Genomic DNA, 19434 nt, shown 5'->3' with positions numbered 1-19434 from the left:
CATTCTGTGTACGATTATAGTCTTTAACATGATTTTTGAATGATTACCTTATCTCTGTACCCACACACACAATTATATGTAAGTGTCCCTCAGTCGAGCAGTGAATTTCAAACACAGATTCAACCACAAACACCAGGGAGGTTTTCCAATGCCTCGCAATGAAGGGCACCTATTGGTAGATGGCTAAAAAAAAAAAAAAAGTAGATATTGAATATCCCTTTGAGCATGGTGAAGTTATTAATTACACTTTGGATGGTGTATCAATACAACCAGTCACTACAAAGATACAGGTGTCCTTCCTAAGTCAGTTGACGGAGAGGATTTCACCATAAGGCCAATGGTGACTTTAAAACAGTTACAGTTTAATGGCTGTGATAGGAGAAAACTGAAGATGGAACAACAACATTGTAGTTACTCCACAATACTAACCTAATTGACAGAGTGAAAAGAAGGAAGCTTGTACATAATACAAATATTCCAAAACATGCATCCTGTTTGCAACAAGGCGCTAAGTAATATTGCAAAAAATGCAATTCACTTTTTGTCCTGAATACAAAGTGTTATGTTTCTGGCAAATCCAATGCAACACATTACTGAGTACCACTATCCATATTTTCAAGCATAGTGGTGGCTGCATCATGTTATGGTTATGCTTGTAATCGTTAAGGACTAGGGAATTGTTCAGGATAAAAAATTAACGTAATGGAGCTAAGCACAGGCAAAATCCGAGAGGAAAACCTGATTCAGTCTGCTTTCCCCCAGACTCTGGGAGATGAATTCACCTTTCAGCAGGACAATAACCTAAAACACAAGGCCAAATCTACACTGGAGTTGCCTACCAAAAAGACAGTGAATGTTCCTGAGTGGCCGAGTTACAGTTTAGACTCACAGACATAATCACTGCCAAAAGGTGCTTCTACAATGTATTGACTCAGGGGTGTGAATACTTATGTAAATTAGATAATTCTGTATTTCATTTTCAATGAATTTGCTAACCTTTCTAAGAACATGTTTTCACTTTGTCATTATGGGTTATTGTGTGTAGATGGGTGAGAGAGAAAAATCAATTGAATCCATTTTGAATTCAGGCTGTAACAACAACGTTTGGAATGAGTCAAGGGGTATGAATACTTTCTGAAGGCTCTGGCATGCACCATCTCTTGGATTCGATAATGCTTTCTCAGGCACACCAAAAATAATCACACACGCACCTCTCGTTGGTGACAAGACTAGGGTAAGCATTCTAACATGTTCTAGAGTGACTAACTTGTTTTGTTTTTGCTTTAATGGTACGAGTTTGAAATGGGGTAGGCCTATACAGATCAATTACCATTGAGGGTTTTATCCCCTAGATCAGGGTTTCCCAAACTCGGCCCTGGGGCCCACTGGGTGCACGTTTTGATGTTGGCCCAGGCACTACACAGCTGATTCAAATAATCAAAACTTGATGATGAGTTGGTTATTTGAATCAGCTGTGTAGTGCTAGGGCAAAAACCAAAACGTGCACCCAGGAGAGGCCCAAATGACAAAGTTTGGGAAACCCTGTGCTAGATTAGAATCTGTGCATGGGTTCCAATTCACCATATTTTGTTGTCACTATTGAAAGTCCATTGTCTCAACAATATCTGTAAATTATACATGAGGAAAAACTATAGGCCTAAATTACATTAAATGATGTAAACTGTCATTGCATTACAAAACCTGCCAAACAGGAACAAATGTGCACATCTAAGAGGACCGCGCATGTCGGACGTGAGTCTAGCTACGCAAGTACGTCGTGGAGAGACAGACACGCGCAATGATAGCCGGAAGCATCGATGGGGTGGAAATAGAAATCGATCAAATTCAGTGTAGTTCGTAAGTGCAAAGCTTCGACGGACTGCCTTTTCCACGAAAGTTAGCTCGATAAATTACAGACCTCTCGACTTGGCGGTGGAGGAAATGTTGTGGAGAGAGAAGGCTGTTTCTTTTTTCAAGTTACTTGGTGGGGGTTGAGCTGACGTGGGGAGAAGTTCGAGCTGCCAGAAAAGAGCAGATAAACAAACAAACAACCAGCGGGTCAGCTGAGCGACTGTCTGTCCAAACGGGGGCTAACGTTAACCAGGGGAGACTGGGTAAATGTCAGCGAGAGCAATTCGTCGCTAGTGTTTTGGACCCAAGAATGGCTCAAATAGTGTCCTGACGTTTGTGTTTACCCCCACGCCAAGTTCAAACAGTGGCACAAAGAAGAAAAATACCACGCGAGGACAATTGTTTCACTGTGTTCCTGTCGACTAGCTTGATAGAACACTGTCAACACAAAACTTTATGTGCCAATGATTTGACTGTGTATGTACTTCAACAGTTAGCTACTAAAGAATCGTCTCGCTTTATCCCATTGAAACAGAACAATATAGTACAAACGCTGAGTGGATAGAGGTAATTCGTGTTTCATTAATTTGAATCCATTTGAGTTGTCAAATGCCTAATCGTTGCAGACAGCGCCAGGCTTTGCTACACGAATACAGAGCTTGTCCTGCTTTGAATTCGTAACTAATGATTACATATGTTGCCGTTTGCCAGTCTCGTCATTTCCATCTCTGTACTCAAACTGCATGCAACTTTTCCTTAATAGCCTAATTCATAAATCTCTTCGAAGTTAAACTATTGTTTGTTGATATAGCTCCTTAGGTCCCGGGAGAGTTTCCAGCATGACCGCCTCCCTTATACATGCATGTCTAATATTGTTACAGGCCTATGTATTTATTGTAGCCAGTAAGCCAACAAGGCCCAGTTATTGTGCAACGTTCATGTGCTTGTTGGAACTAGGAAACTCGGAAATTTCCGACTTACTAACTGGTTGAAGTCTGACATTTCCGAGTTTCCTAGTTCAGGCATGTGAACTCGGCATTGTTTAATTTGGTTGTGCCATTATTTAAACGTAAATAAATTATCCAACCCACAAGGAGGAAATTCCCAAATTTGAGCGAAGTACACTTTTTAAAGTTACCTGAACATCCCTCTGTCCTCTCTCCATTTTCCCTCATTCCCCCCTCACCCTCTTTATGTGCCGACTGGTGTCAGAAGTGGGATAGCCATGGCCCACCATTCAACTCCCAGTTCCCAGAAGGCCCTGATGATGGAGCTCAAGTCCCTGCAGGAGCAGCCGGTGGAGGGCTTCCGCATCGGCCTGGTGGAGGAGTCAGACCTTTACAACTGGGAGGTGGCCATCTTTGGCCCCCCCAACACACTGTACGAGGGAGGCTACTTTAAGGTGAGGCAACTGTGGAGGGAAAGGAGGGTCATTCATGGGATGCACAACACGCTGCTTTGTTGCATAGTTGTGTAACATGTTTGTGCGTGTGTGTATGACGTGTTCAGATGTTTCTCCCTCCTTTCTCTCTCACTCCTTGTCACTCTTTCTCAGTCTTCCTTTCTCCCACTCTCCCCCTCCCTACCCAGCCTCTTTCCCCCTTGCAGTGTGATCGTTATGCTCTAGACTCCTATTTTTAGCTGTGGACAGATATAAATGGCACCTCAGCGTAGAGAGTGAGAGGTAGAGAGAGAAGGGCATGATGAGGCTCCTCTCCTTTTTCCCTGTATAACTTATTCAGTGTGGCTAGTCCTCCACATTAACATATCAGTCTGGTGAGAGAGTGCCCATGGCCAGGCCAGGGCATGCAGACTCTTCCAACTGGGCAAAACTGATTGCATTGACATCGATGCAATGATCATTCTAACATATTTTGTGAGTGATGTCAGGGTCATGTTGTATACTGGTTGTAAAAGGAAGTTGTGTAAATGTATTTTTAGCAACCACAAATGTGTATTTATCAGGTTTTAGTCTGGCTATCGGACCAGATAACAACCGGTCTTACCAGATAACAACACAAATATGCTGTTATCTAGTTATGATGCCTTCTCAACCATAAATCCTGTTTACAATCATAAAATGATGTCATTATGACATCACATTCCAACCTTTTCTGGATTTGTAGACTAGGTTTTCAGCTAGCGGTTGAGGCAGGGGTATGCCTATAACAAGTAAGCTACTGTTTGCACATGTTATAGGTACTCTGTTTAGAAAAGTAAATCTAGGCGCTGTACAGGGAACTTATCCAAAAGGGGAGCACAGTGAAGAGTATCAAAAGTAAAGCTCACTGACCTCATCATGTCTGCACAGGGCATGTTTTGAAATGGTGATAATGTTATCTGAGTGGAAGCAGAGCAGTGCTCCCCGAAGGGCTCGGGCTCCTTGACAGAATGTTCTCACACTTCTTTTTGGTTTCATTTTGATAGTGGAATCAGTTATATAGTGGATTACACACAGTGGAGAGAGGCAGTATATTTGTGTCCAATTGAATGGCTATGATGGCGTGATGATGTCACAGGCCTGGAATTTAGCACATATACAGTGGGGAAAAAAAGTATTTAGTCAGCCACCAATTGTGCAAGTTCTCCCACTTAAAAAGATGAGAGAGGCCTGTAATTTTCATCATAGGTACACGTCAACTATGACAGACAAAATGAGGAAAAAAATTCCAGAAAATCACATTGTATGATTTTTAATGAATTTATTTGCAAATTATGGTGGAAAATAAGTATTTGGTCAATAACAAAAGTTTCTCAATACTTTGTTATATACCCTTTGTTGGCAATGACACAGGTCAAACGTTTTCTGTAAGTCTTCACAAGGTTTTCACACACTGTTGCTGGTATTTTGGCCCATTCCTCCATGCAGATCTCCTCTAGAGCAGTGATGTTTTGGGGCTGTCGCTGGCCAACACGGACTTTCAACTCCCTCCAAAGATTTTCTATGGGGTTGAGATCTGGAGACTGGCTAGGCCATTCCAGGACCTTGAAATGCTTCTTACGAAGCCACTCCTTCGTTGCCCGGGCGGTGTGTTTGGGATCATTGTCATACTGAAAGACCCAGCCACGTTTCATCTTCAATGCCCTTGCTGATGGAAGGAGGTTTTCACTCAAAATCTCACGATACATGGCCCCATTCATTCTTTCCTTTACACGAATCAGTCGTCCTGGTCCCTTTGCAGAAAAACAGCCCCAAAGCATGATGTTTCCACCCCCCATGCTTCACAGTAGGTATGGTGTTCTTTGGATGCAACTCAGCATTCTTTGTCCTCCAAACACGACGAGTTGAGTTTTTACCAAAAAGTTATATTTTGGTTTCATCTGACCATATGACATTCTCCCAATCCTCTTCTGGATCATCCAAATGCACTCTAGCACGGGCCTGGACATGTACTGGCTTAAGCAGGGGGACACGTCTGGCACTGCAGGATTTAAGTCCCTGGCGGCGTAGTGTGTTACTGATGGTAGGCTTTGTTACTTTGGTCCCAGCTCTCTGCAGGTCATTCACTAGGTCCCCCCCGTGTGGTTCTGGGATTTTTGCTCACCGGTCTTGTGATCATTTTGACTCCACGGGGTGAGATCTTTCGTGGAGCCCCAGATCGAGGGAGATTATCAGTGGTCTTGTATGCCTTCCATTTCCTAATAATTGCTCCCACAGTTGATTTCTTCAAACCAAGCTGCTTACCTATTGCAGATTCAGTCTTCCCAGCCTGGTGCAGGTCTACAATATTGTTTCTGGTGTCCTTTGACAGCTCTTTGGTCTTGGCCATAGTGGAGTTTGGAGTGTGACTGTTTGAGCTTGTGGGCAGGTGTCTTTTATACTGATAACAAGTTCAAACAGGTGCCATTAATACAGGTAACGAGTGGAGGACAGAGGAGCCTCTTAAAGAAGAAGTTAGAGGTCTGTGAGAGCCAGAAATCTTGCTTGTTTGTAGGTGACCAAATACTTATTTTCCACCATAATTTGCAAATAAATTCATAAAAAATCCTACTATGTGATTTTCTGGAATTTTTTTCCTCAATTTGTCTGTCATAGTTGACGTGTACCTATGATGAAAATTACAGGCCTCTCTCATCTTTTTAAGTGGGAGAACTTGCACAATTGGTGGCTGACTAAATACTTTTTTTCCCCACTGTAACAAGCTCTGTGTGATTTGGATTTTGCTGAATCGGCACAATTATTTTAGAGAGGTGTGAGGTAGCGATAGAGAAATACATTTAGTCACACATGCATGCACGTACTTCTGTGCATGTACACGTGCAGGCACACACACACTTGGCACCCAGTAACTCATACACACTAAAATGACCTACAAACCAGGATCATTCTCATGCAGAATTGTATCTAACTGTAATTGTCAGGGTTATTTGTCTGTCAAATAAATTAAATGTTTGAAGCTGATGCCCATTTCTGTGTCTCTCTGTCAGTCTCACATCAAGTTCCCCATTGACTACCCCTACTCCCCTCCGACCTTCCGTTTTCTCACCAAGATGTGGCATCCCAACATCTACGAGGTAAGAGTTAAGCCTAGTTAATGTATTCCCAATGTATATGAATCCAAACATATTTGGAGAGTTTTCTCCATCCAGAAGTTATTGACTGGTCGTTGTGTTCCAACAGAACGGCGACGTGTGCATCTCCATCCTTCACCCTCCCGTCGACGACCCCCAGAGCGGGGAGCTCCCCTCAGAGAGGTGGAACCCCACTCAGAATGTCAGGTACCTCACCTAGCTCCAAACCTGGTTCAACACATATAAATACTTGAGGTTTGCTTCATTTAGCTCAATGGAACAACAGAACCAATGGCATAGTCCCAAAAGTAAAAACTCCCCCCACCTTGCACGCGGGTCAAGCTATAAACCAATAAGTGTTTTTACATATTTGAAATAATTGATTAGATGTATTTGATGTAGGTTGGTCTAGCTCACTTCATTGGTGCTCCATTCGTGTGTATTTGTGTTACTATTTTATTTTAAAACTCTGCATCATTGGGAAGGACTCGTAAGCAAGCATTTCACGGTAAAGTCTACACCAGTTGTATTCGGCGCATGTGACAAATACAATTAGATTTTACGTTTACCCATTTTTAACACTTTTCCACAAAAAGACAATCAACATTTACAATATAAGTTGATACAAGTGAAACTGGATTACAGAAAGAAAGAGCCATTGACATCACAACCTACCAAATATTTGGGGGAGACAAAAAGACAATATGGAGTGTCATCAAAACTGCTCAAATGCGTGTCACATTTTTTAAATGCAGAGCTCAGGAAAGACACAGACCCTAACAGCAGTAAAAGTGTCAAAAGATGACACATGGCAGTCGGTGAGACACTTCCTCAACCCCCGGGGCAGGTTGAAAGTTCTGAGTGTGTGTTTAACCAACCACCCAGAGAGGAAGTAGCATCTAATGGAGCCACACGGGGGGATGGTGAGGTAACACTGCTCTCAGAGGATGTCAGGTCAGATAACTCACCCACTCAAGGAAATGAAGGCCACGTTACTTAGAAGGTAAGCTAAGGTAAACGATACACTGTAAAGGTAATAGTCAGGTAATGGATATGTTTTAGAGGACATAACGTCAGATTATTAACCTGTGTGTGTACAGGACCATTTTGCTGAGTGTGATCTCTCTGCTGAATGAGCCCAACACCTTCTCACCGGCCAACGTGGACGCCTCCGTTATGTTCCGCAAGTGGAGGGACAGCAAGGGCAAGGACAAGGAATACTCAGAGATTATCAGGTAGGAAGAACACAAGCATACTAACCCAACCATTGATTACCCTTTTCACAAGAAACAAGTTGGCCTACCCACACACTAGTGCTGACCCCATTTAGTCAACTAGTCGATTGTTTGGTCGATAGGCTGTTGGTCGACCTAGATTTCTTTAGTCGAGCAGTCGCAATTATTTCAATTTTTTTCATGGTGCATAAGACACCTGTCTGATTTGCGGCTGTCTCAGTGGACTAATCCATTGTGGAGGCTGTGGGGATGGCACAGTCCATCACTCTAAGACGTGATACTGAAATTGTATATGGTTATATTATGTAAGAATAACGGTGCAACACTAAAAAATCTAATATTATTTTATAACATGCGCTTTCTCCTGCACTGTCTGCGGTTCTGAAACATAATATTTTGTTCCCTATGTTGCTATGTGCATTATAGCAATGTTAACCAGTATATTGGGTTTGAGAACAATGCGGCGGAGGCAGCAGCAGCAGAGACGAGGAAACAGCCCTTGCCTTAGCCTAATTATCTAAGAAAATTGAGGAGAGAGGAAAGAAACCGCAACTTAATTAGGTCTATAATCAATAGCCTAACTGTTAAATGTGTGTGCCTGGCTTTATAAATCATCCATATATCTACAGAAATAAGACAGATCTTGCTTCTGTTGCCTGTTTGTTTAATAGCCTAATGATTCCGTGAACACCAAGCCTCATGCAAAGGCAAAATGTCGGATAAAGCAATTTCACAGATTCGGCTGTTTTTAATCATTGCTATAATGTAATAAAGGCTTTACAATTTCTTTCCGTTAGAACAGACTGGTATTACTTATAATTTATTTAATGTTTACACCGTTCCAAACAGGCAGAAAAATAATACTGTAGTCTAACAGCACCTGTTTGTAACAAATAATATGCACACAGCTCTCGCTCCTATACCCTCCTTTTTCTTGGTCTCCTTCTTATTGTTATTATTACAATTACTATTATGATCATCATTATAATAATAAGTATTGTCGTTATCATTAGTAGGCTTTGTATAGTAGCCTTGTATAACCACCATCGAGCTGTAGGCCTAAGAGCGCGTCCTGTTTAGTCTTATTACCATAACTTACTTAGGCCTATATTTCAATGTATAGGCAACTGTATCAATCAATTATTAATTTGTTCATGCCATCACACAGCATATGAGACATTCATGCTTTGAAATGAAATCAAGCATTTTAGTTTTACAATTAAATAACAAAGGGAGCTTTGAATAATTAGCCTAAACAATAAATAATCTGCACTTCACGAATGCATGCAACTGTTTTTAGTCTGCTGTAGTAAAGGCTATATATATATATATATATATATATATATGTCGGTTAGGACATCTACTGTACTTTGTGCATGACACAAGTCATTTTTCCAATAATTGTTTACAGACAGATTATTTCACTTATAATTCACTGTATCACAATTCCAGTGGGTCAGAAGTTTACATACATTAAGTTGGCTGTGCCTTTAAACAGCTTGGAAAATTCCAGAAAATAATGTCATGGCTTTAGACGCTTCTGATAGGCTAATTGACATCATTTGAGTCAATTGGAGGTGTACCTGTGGATGTACACTGCTCAAAAAAAATAAAATGAACACTAAAAGAACACATTCTAGATCTGAATGAATGAAATAATCTTATTAAATACTTTTTTCTTTACATAGTTGAATGTGCTGACAACAAAATCACACACAAATTATCAATGGAAATCAAATTTATCAACCCATGGAGGTCTGGATTTGGAGTCACCCTCAAAATTAAAGTGGAAAACCACACTACAGGCTGATCCAACTTTGATGTAATGTCCTTAAAACAAGTAAAAATGAGGCTCAGTAGTGTGTGTGGCCTCCACGTGCCTGTATGACCTCCCTACAACGCCTGGGCATGCTCCTGATGAGGGATCTCCTCCCAGACCTGGACTAAAGCATCTGCCAACTCCTGGACAGTCTGTGGTGCAACGTGGCGTTGGTGGATGGAGCGAGACATGATGTCCCAGATGTGCTCAATTGGATTCAGGTCTGGGGAACAGGCGGGCCAGTCCATAGCATCAATGCCTTCCTCTTGCAGGAACTGCTGACACACTCCAGCCACATGAGGTCTAGCATTGTCTTGCATTAGGAGGAACCCAGGGCCAACCGCACCAGCATATGGTCTCACAAGGGGTCTGAGGATCTCATCTCGGTACCTAATGGCAGTCAGGCTAACTCTGGCGAGCACATGGAGGGCTGTGCGGCCCCCCAAAGAAATGCAACCCCACACCATGACTGACCCACCGCCAAACCGGTCATGCTGGAGGATGTTGCAGGCAGCAGAACGTTCTCCACGGGCGTCTCCAGACTCTGTCACGTCTGTCACGTGCTCAGTGTGAACCTGCTTTCATCTGTGAAGAGCACAGGGCGCCAGTGGCGAATTTGCCAATCTTGGTGTTCTCTGGCAAATGCCAAACGTCCTGCACGGTGTTGGGCTGTAAGCACAACCCCCACCTGTGGACGTCGGGCCCTCATACCACCCTCATGGAGTCTGTTTCTGACCGTTTGAGCAGACACATACACATTTGTGGCCTGCTGGAGGTCATTTTGCAGGGCTCTGGCAGTGCTCCTCCTGCTCCTCCTTGCACAAAGGCGGAGGTAGCAGTCCTGCTGCTGGGTTGTTGCCCTCCTACGGCCTCCTCCACGTCTCCTGATGTACTGGACTGTCTCCTGGTAGCGCCTCCATGCTCTGGACACTACGCTGACAGACACAGCAAACCTTCTTGCCACAGCTCGCATTGATGTGCCATCCTGGATGAGCTGCACTACCTGAGCCACTTGTGTGGGTTGTAGACTCCGTCTCATGCTACCACTAGAGTGAAAGCACCACCAGCATTCAAAAGTGACCAAAACATCAGCAAGGAAGCATAGGAACTGAGAAGAGGTCTGTGGTCACCACCTGCAAAACCAGTCCTTTATTGGGGGTGTCTTGCTAATTGCCTATAATTTCCACCTTTTGTCTATTCCATTTGCACAACAGCATGTGAAATTTATTGTCAATCAGTGTTGCTTCCTAAGTGGACAGTTTGATTTCACAGTAGTGTGATTGACTTGGAGTTACATTGTGTTGTTTAAGTGTTCCCTTTATTTTTTTGAGCAGTGTATTTCAAGGCCTACCTTCAAACTCAGTGCCTCTTTGCTTGACATCATGGGAAAATCAAAATAAATCAGCCAAGACCTCAGAAAAAATGTTTGGAGCAATTTCCAAACGCCTGAAGGTACCACGTTCATCTGTACAAACAATAGTAAGCAAGTATAAACACCATGGGACCACGCAGACATCATACCGCTCAGGAAGGAAGCCGTGTTCTGTCTCCTAGAGTTGAACGTACTTTGGTGCGAAAAGTGCAAATCAATCCCAGAACAACAGCAAAAGACCTTGTGAAGATGCTGGAGGAAACAGGTACAAAAGTATCTATATCCACAGTAAAACGAGTCCTATATCGACATAACCTGAAAGGCCGCTCAGCAAGGAAGAAGCCACTGCTCCAAATCCGCCATTAAAAAGACAGACTACGGTTTGCAACTGCACATGGGGACAAAGATCATACTTTTTGGAGAAATGTCCTCTGGTCTGATGAAACAAAAATAGAACTGTTTGGCCATAATGACCATCGTTATGTTTGGAGGAAAAAGGGGGACACTTGCAAGCCGAAGAACACCATCCTAACCGTGAAGCACGGGGGTGGCAGCATCATGCTGTGGGGGTGCTTTGCTGCAGGAGGGACTGGTGTACTTCACAAAATAGATGGCATCATGAGGAAGGAAAATTATGTGGATATATTGAAGCAACATCTCAAGACATCAGTCAGGAAGTTAAAGCTTGGTCGCAAATGGGTCTTCCAAATGGACAATGACCCCAAGCATACTTCCAAAGTTGTGGCAAAATGGCTACCTGAAACGTTTGACGCAAGTGAACAATTTAAAGGCAATGCTACCAAATACTAATTGAGTGTATGTAAACTTCTGATCCACTGGGAATATGATGAAAGAAATAAAAGCTGAAAGAAATCATTCTCTCTACTATTATTCTGACATTTCACATTCTTAAATAAAGTGGTGATCCTAACTGACCTAAGACATTTTTTACTAGGATTAAATGTCAGGAATTGTGAAAAACTGAGTTTTTAAATGTATTTGGCTAAGGTGTATGTAAACTTCCGACTTCAACTGTGTGTGTGTATGTGTGTGTATATATATACAGTGAGGGGGAAAAAGTATTTGATCCCTTGCTGATTTTGTACGTTTGCCCACTGACAAAGAAATGATCAGTCTATCATTTCAATGGTAGGTTTATTTAAACAGTGAGAGACAGAATAACAACAAAAAATACCAGAAAAACGCATGTTAAAAATGTTAAATTGATTTGCATTTTAATGAGGGAAATAAGTATCTGACCCCCTCTCAATCAGAAAGATTTCTGGCTCCCAGGTGTCTTTTATACAGGTAACAAACTGAGATTAGGAGCACACTCATAAAGGGAGTGCTCCTAATCTCAGTTTGTTACCTGTATAAAAGACACCTGTCCACAGAAGCAATCAATCAATCAGATTCCAAACTCTCCACCATGGCCAAGACCAAAGAGCTCTCCAAGGATGTCAGGGACAAGATTGTAGACCTACACACGGCTGGAATGGGCAACAAGACCATCACCAAGCAGCTTGGTGAGAAGGTGACAACAGTTGGTGCGATTATTCGCAAATGGAAGAAACACAAAATAACTGTCAATCTCCCTCGGCGTGGGGTTCCATGCAAGATCTCACCTCGTGGAGTTGCAATGATCATGAGAACGGTGAGGAATCAGCCCAGAACTACACGGGAGGATCTTGTCAATGATCTCAAGGCAGCTGGGACCATAGTCACCAAGAAAACAATTGGTAACACACTACGCCGTGAAGGACTGAAATCCTGCAGCGCCCGCAAGGTCCCCCTGCTCAAGAAAGCACATATACAGGCCCGTCTGAAGTTTGCCAATGAACATCTGAATGATTCAGAGGAGAACTGGGTGAAAGTGTTGTGGTCAGATGAGACCAAAATCGAGCTCTTTGGCATCAACTCAACTCGCCGTGTTTGGAGGAGGAGGAATGCTGCCTATGACCCCAAGAACACCATCCCCACCGTCAAACATGGAAGTGGAAACATTATGCTTTGGGAGTGTTTTTCTGCTAAGGGGACAGGACAACTTCACCGCATCAAAGGGACGATGGACGGGGACATGTACCATCAAATCTTGGGTGAGAACCTCCTTCCCTCAGCCAGGGCATTGAAAATGGGTTGTGGATGGGTACTCCAGCATGACAATGACTCAAAACACACGGCCAAGGCAACAAAGGAGTGGCTCAAGAAGAAGCACATGAAGGTCCTGGAGTGGCCTAGCCAGTCTCCAGACCTTAATCCCATAGAAAATCTCTGGAGGGAGTTGAAGGTCGGAGAAGATCTGCAAAGAGGAGTGGGACAAAATCCCTCCTGAGATGTGTGCAAACCTGGTGGCCAACTACAAGAAACGTCTGACCTCTGTGATTGCCAACAAGGGTTTTGCCACCATGTACTAAGTCATGTTTTGCAGAGGGGTCAAATACTTATTTTCCTCATTAAAATACAAATCAATTTATAACATTTTTGACATGCGTTTTCTGGATTTTTTTGTTGTTATTCTGTCTCTCACTGTTCAAATAAACCTACCATTAAAATTATAGACTGATCATGTCTTTGTCAGTGGGCAAACGTACAAAATCAGCAGGGGATCAAATACTTTTTTCCCTCACTGTGTATATATATATACACACACAGTGGGGAGAACAAGTATTTGATACACTGCCGATTTTGCAGGTTTTCCTACTTACAAAGCATGTAGAGGTCTGTAATTTTTATCATAGGTACACTTCAACTGTGAGAGACGGAATCTAAAACAAAAATCCAGAAAATCACATTGTATGATTTTTAAGTAATTAATTTGCATTTTATTGCATGACATAAGTATTTGATACATCAGAAAAGCAGAACTTAATATTTGGTACAGAAACCTTTGTTTGCAATTACAGAGATCATCACGTTTCCTGTAGGTCTTGACCAGGTTTGCACACACTGCAGCAGGGATTTTGGCCCACTCCTCCATACAGACCTTCTCCAGATCCTTCAGGTTTCGGGGGCTGTCGCACCTTTCAGCTCCCCTCCAAAGATGTTCTATTGGGTTCAGGTCTGGAGACTGGCTAGGCCACTCCAGGACCTTGAGATGCTTCTTACGGAGCCACTCCTTAGTTGCCCTGGCTGTGTGTTTCGGGTCGTTGTCATGCTGGAAGACCCAGCCACGACCCATCTTCAATGCTCTTACTGAGGGAAGGAGGTTGTTGGCCAAGATCTCGCGATACATGGCCACATCCATCCTCCCCTCAATACGGTGCAGTCGTCCTGTCCCTTTTGCAGAAAAGCATCCCCAAAGAATGATGTTTCCACCTCCATGCTTCACGGTTGGGATGGTGTTCTTGGGGTTGTACTCATCCTTCTTCTTCCTCCAAACACGGCGAGTGGAGTTTAGACCAAAAGCTATATTTTTGTCTCATCAGACCACATGACCTTCTCCCATTCCTCCTCTGGATCATCCAGATGGTCATTGGCAAACTTCAGACGGGCCTGGACATGCGCTGGCTTGAGCAGGGGGACCTTGCGTGCGCTGCAGGATTTTAATCCATGACGGCGTAGTGTGTTACTAATGGTTTTCTTTGAGACTGTGGTCCCAGCTCTCTTCAGGTCATTGACCAGGTCCTGCCGTGTAGTTCTGGGCTGATCCCTCACCTTCCTCATGATCATTGATGCCCCACGAGGTGAGATCTTGGATGGAGCCCCAGACCGAGGGTGATTGACCGTCATCTTGAGCTTCTTCCATTTTCTAATAATTGGGCCAACAGTTGTTGCCTTCTCACCAAGCTGCTTGCCTATTGTCCTGTAGCCCATCCCAGCCTTGTGCAGGTCTACAATTTTATCCCTGATGTCCTTACACAGCTCTCTGGTCTTGGCCATTGTGGAGAGGTTGGAGTCTGTTTGATTGAGTGTGTGGACAGGTGTCTTTTATACAGGTAACAAGTTCAAACAGGTGCAGTTAATACAGGTAATGAGTAGAGAACAGGAGGGCTTCTTAAACAAAAACTAACAGATCTGTGAGAGCCGGAATTCTTACTGGTTGGTAGGTGATCAAATACTTATGTCATGCAATAAAATGCAAATTAATTACTTTAAAATCATACAATGTGATTTTCTGGATTTTTGTTTTAGATTCCGTCTCTCACAGTTGAAGTGTACCTATGATAAAAATTACAGACCTCTACATGCTTTGTAAGTAGGAAAACCTGCAAAATCGGCAGTGTATCAAATACTTGTTCTCCCCACTGTGTGTGTGTATATATATATATATATATATATATATATATATATATATATATATATTTTTAGAACATACTCTCTCTGGTACAGTTATTTGTTTAGTGTTTACACTTCCAAATGGTCAGGAAAAAGTAATAATATTGTACTCTAACAGTAACTGATTGGCACACACAATACTCACGCAACGCTTGCTCCTATACCCTCCCTTTTTCTAGAGCTCCAATAGTTTCCACAACTAAGTCAAATGTCTCCCCTTTTCACTCCTGAGCAACCAGTAAACATTTGCCTGTTTAAATAAAAAAATAATGTCCTCCGCATCCATTTAGCTTGATGTGAAAGTGGTAGGCTATAGGTCAGGCCCTATTGGTCACATGCATGCGACGCTTGCATGTTTCACATAAAGAAAGCAAGGGTTGCGGGAATAGGGAATGTTGTTCCTAAACAAACTTTTCAGTCAGAAACAAGTAAGAAACGAAATGGCTGAAATTATGTTGCAGCTTCAGCAGGACAGCGCAATAAACACTTGCTGTGCTGTGGTGCCTTTTCACTGCAGTAGGGAGGAGAGCGAGACAACATGCACCAGTCACACAGGCACTCGCTGTCATCTTTTTAACACAGTGTGACCATCAGGCCCTTTGAGTCATTTGTGTCTTAATTGTGCTTAAAGCATCAGACAAGCTCAGTGCATATGTAGTTGGTTTTATTCAAACACATAGGGTGTGTCTGTCTAAGTTTAAACCTTTCGACCAATCGATTGGTCGAAAGAACAGGACGACTCTCGGTCGACCAAGATTGTTTTTAGTCGGGGACAGCCCTACCACACACGCATGCACGCACGCACGCACGCACACACACACACACACACACATACACAGTGAGTGAGACCTTTATGACTCCTCTTCCCCTCCCACAGGAAGCAGGTGGTGTCCACAGTGGCAGAGGCGGAGCGCGACGGTGTCAAGGTTCCCACCACGCTGGCAGAGTACTGCGTCCAGACCCGGGTTCCCTCCCAGGACAGCAGCTCAGACCTGCTCTACGACGATCTCTACGACGATGACATGGAGGAGGAGGAAGAAGATGATGAAGATGAGGAAGAGAATGACATGGAGTCAGGAGGAGAGGCAGGTGGGACCAGCGGAGGAGAAGGAGGCGTCACTACTCGCTGCTATGACGATGACCAGGAGGATTCTGGGAACGAGGACTCTTGATGATGATGGACGCCCCAAATTGACGCCTTACACCCTGCTACGTCCTATCCTAGCCTCCCTTCTGATCCTGTTAAGCTTAGAACATCCCCTAAAATACACATCTTCTGGTGCATTAATAGCAAAATAATAACTGGACAACTAGGACTCCTCAATTTGAGTGGATTCCAATTAAAGGTGTCTACAACCACAAAAAAAGCGAATATCTCAGCGAATATAATTTGTATAGTTAAATGATATTTTTTATTTATTTCTCCTTTTGAAATTTGACTTTACCGCATGCTTTTGGTTTCCTTATTCGATGGTCACATATTCAAAGCCTGCCTCCCTGGTCTGATAGCTTGATAGAAGACAGTTGGTGAACATAAACACAAACAAACATCCGAGCCCACGGGAGCTTGTTTTGTTGCAAAATGTGCAGATAATCTCTGCCTTTAGGCTAAGATCAAGTGTAGTATCTGTTCTTGTCAGTTTAATATCTGAACAGAATTTTAGAACGGGGAGATGGAAAATGGTCTTACTCTGTCTGCTCTACGGAACCACCTGTTATTGCAGTGCCTCCGGGAACGGAGCACACAAAAAAAGATGCTGCTAAATGAAATGTGTTGTTTGTGTTGCATTACAATTTTGGGTGCGGTTGCTTTTGTGTATGTCCAACAACTGTCTGTGTTTTGTCATGTCACTAGATGTATTTGTTATAAGAATGTTCCGGGCTTAAATTTTTCTTTTTCAAACCAAACTCACCGAACTTGGTCCCCTCTTGGCCTCTTCATACCCTGGTAATCTTTCATTTTGTTTTTTGTCCCCCTGACCGACCACGCCTTCACACCACACCTCCTGTTTCACCTCTGAACTCTGACCCCTCCAAAGCTGGGGGGTGTTCATTAGGTACCAAAATGGACTGAAACAGGGATGGACTACCATCTTCAATTGTCCAGTAAGAAATGCTCATTTTTGTTTTCCGTAGCAAAACGTTATGCTACGATGTTCCTTTATGACTATGAGCCTTTATGGGGCACTGAGAGGATGTGCTGTCTAGGACACAGAACCAGAGGAGTGTTACATCTTCCTCTCCCTCCTTCCCTCTCTCCATCCGTCTATTCTTTCCCTACTTCCAAACCTCAGGGCCTCCATAGACTCTCACTGGGAGAGAACTAGGGATGTAGTGGAGGATAAACGCACCTTAACGCCGTCTACGCACCTCTATATGTTGTGAAAAGCGTTGTTGGCACCTATTCAGCGTTTACCCACCTTATTTCTTTACTACTATATCCCTGGAGAGGGCTCACACTCAAACTGCTCCTCAGCTTGAGCTTGGTATTGTTTTGATGGATGTGTTTTTATTCTTCCAGGTGTTGTATGTGTTTACAGAGGGAACTTCAAATCTCCAACAACACTATCGATCCACATGTCTCCTCTACCTTTTTTCCCTCCAACCTCCTTTCAGGGTTTCCTTATCTTTGTTCTTTCTGTGTTGCCCTGTTCTGTTGGCCATGCTTCACAAAACTAAACTAGACCAGTCTCATCGTATGCTTGATATGCTTTCTTGGAATTGGCGCAAACTCCTGGAATTCTAGTATGCAAGCCAGTCAGGTGGTCAAAATGGAAAGTGAAGTTGAATAAGTGGTGTTCTGTATTTTAATAAACTATTTACACATGCCAAAAGGCATTAGCCATTGTTTGTTAGTTAGCACATATAGCTAAAAGAGCACATTTAGTCATCAACAACATGTATCAGCCAGGAAAGTAGATTTTGCTAAGCTGTGACAGAGCACATGCTGCATTTGTGATTCAGAGTTACACATGGAGCACCATTGCATTTTCTGAGTGAAAAATTATGCTTCTTGGAACTCCTCTGCAAATACTTGGGCTGAAGAACAGCATAGGCCCTATGTAGCAATGCTTAAGTTGTGTAAGTGAGGTGACATCACAGTCAAGTCAACCCATCAACTGTGCTCATTAGGCCTGCAGCTTTCACGTGTTTCTGTGCGTGTGTGTTTTACCATTACCCCGTTCAATGGAACACCTGTTACACCTTGCACTCACATGTAGGTGCTGGCCTGGATTGTATGCCAAGGAAATGTTTCATGACCACTTCCAGTAACGCTACAACCATCAGTCAGTTATGGATGTGTGAAGTATGTCCTGTTTTTAAGAACTATAAGGGAGAAACTTGACAAATCAGTCTGAGGAAGACTAACAGAATCAAAACAATAACTTTTCTCCTCCCTTGCTCTGTTGATCTGGGGCTGGCTTCAAGTCAAAAAATGAGTTGACTGATGGATCACAAATGGATTGTTCTTCTCCTCAGCCACTGGACGTTCAGGGATATGATGTCAACGACCGGGGTGAACCGTGTCTCAATACTCTAAAATGGCTTCCTCTCTTCACCCCCTTTTCTTCATGATCACTGATAGGTGAAAGGATTGGATACATTTCCACTTGGAAGGAAGCCATTGAGTATTGAGATGCATCGTTCTCATTCTCACTGACCTTTGCCTTCTGCGTATTGACTAGGAGGAGGCAGTTGGAACAGCGTTTACCTGGTTCTGAATCGTAGGCCAAAATGACACTTGATTAGAAGGACCACATGCTAAGCTGTCAGAATCGCACTATTGCGAAGTGTGTGTACTAGTGTTTTGAGGAGCTTTTCCCTCTGAGGCTGAAAATGGTCACATTTGGACAAAGAATAACAATTGTCAACTGTTCCCACAGCCAGTGATATGGACGATGCAGTCCTCCTTTTGTTTTGTAGTTTGTTTCATTTAATTTCCTCTTCCTATTGTGTTGTGAGGATGCAAATGTCACTTATAAAATTTATATTATAAAAATGTTGTTGAATGGACAGAATTGTCTGAAACTCATTTCTGTTTCTTAGAAAGCAGCTGCTGTACTTTGGTTCTCCCATTTCTTAAAGTATGACAATGACAAATCATTTTGAAAAGCAGTAAGTTGTAGAAAAGAGAGGCCCTGTAGTTTTCATGTGCATATTTCTTCCTTGAACTATAATAACAGATCCAACACAATTGTATAGGTGAACGCAAGGGTTCCACTACATAGTAAACATTGATTTGACATAAACAGGTTGGAACAAGTTAATTAAGGTATCCTCATCTTGGAAGTATCAAAACGCCCACGTTTCTCACTGGATCTACCACACAAAACTGCCCATTTTTTATTTATTTATTACTTTATTAAGAT

General features: G+C 42.9%; 1 protein-coding gene and 1 pseudogene across 2 annotated transcripts; both read left to right on the top strand.

Annotated features, from left to right (window-relative positions):
* The first annotated feature begins 1792 nt into the window (after nt 1–1792).
* On the top strand, nt 1793–19078 carry LOC121578052 (ubiquitin-conjugating enzyme E2 R2). Of its 2 annotated transcripts, none has more exons than XM_041892128.2 (6): nt 1793–2114; nt 3064–3253; nt 6280–6366; nt 6473–6570; nt 7464–7598; nt 15942–19078. In XM_041892128.2, exons 2-6 carry the CDS (start codon nt 3077–3079, stop codon nt 16234–16236), a joined length of 792 nt encoding a protein of 263 aa, XP_041748062.1. In that variant the 5' UTR covers nt 1793–2114; nt 3064–3076; the 3' UTR covers nt 16237–19078. The 2 variants fall into 2 exon arrangements, with proteins under 2 accessions (XP_041748062.1, XP_041748061.1); XM_041892127.2 differs by having other exon boundaries at nt 1793–2418.
* LOC121578845 lies at nt 16653–16813 on the top strand (annotated as a pseudogene).
* Nucleotides 19079–19434: the final 356 nt, after the last annotated feature.

Source organism: Coregonus clupeaformis, chromosome 12 (genome assembly GCF_020615455.1).
Source record: "Coregonus clupeaformis isolate EN_2021a chromosome 12, ASM2061545v1, whole genome shotgun sequence".
NCBI classification, from domain to species: Eukaryota; Metazoa; Chordata; class Actinopteri; order Salmoniformes; family Salmonidae; genus Coregonus; species Coregonus clupeaformis.
Note: the sequence above shows the minus strand (reverse complement) of the source record. Positions and strands in the feature narration are given on the sequence as shown.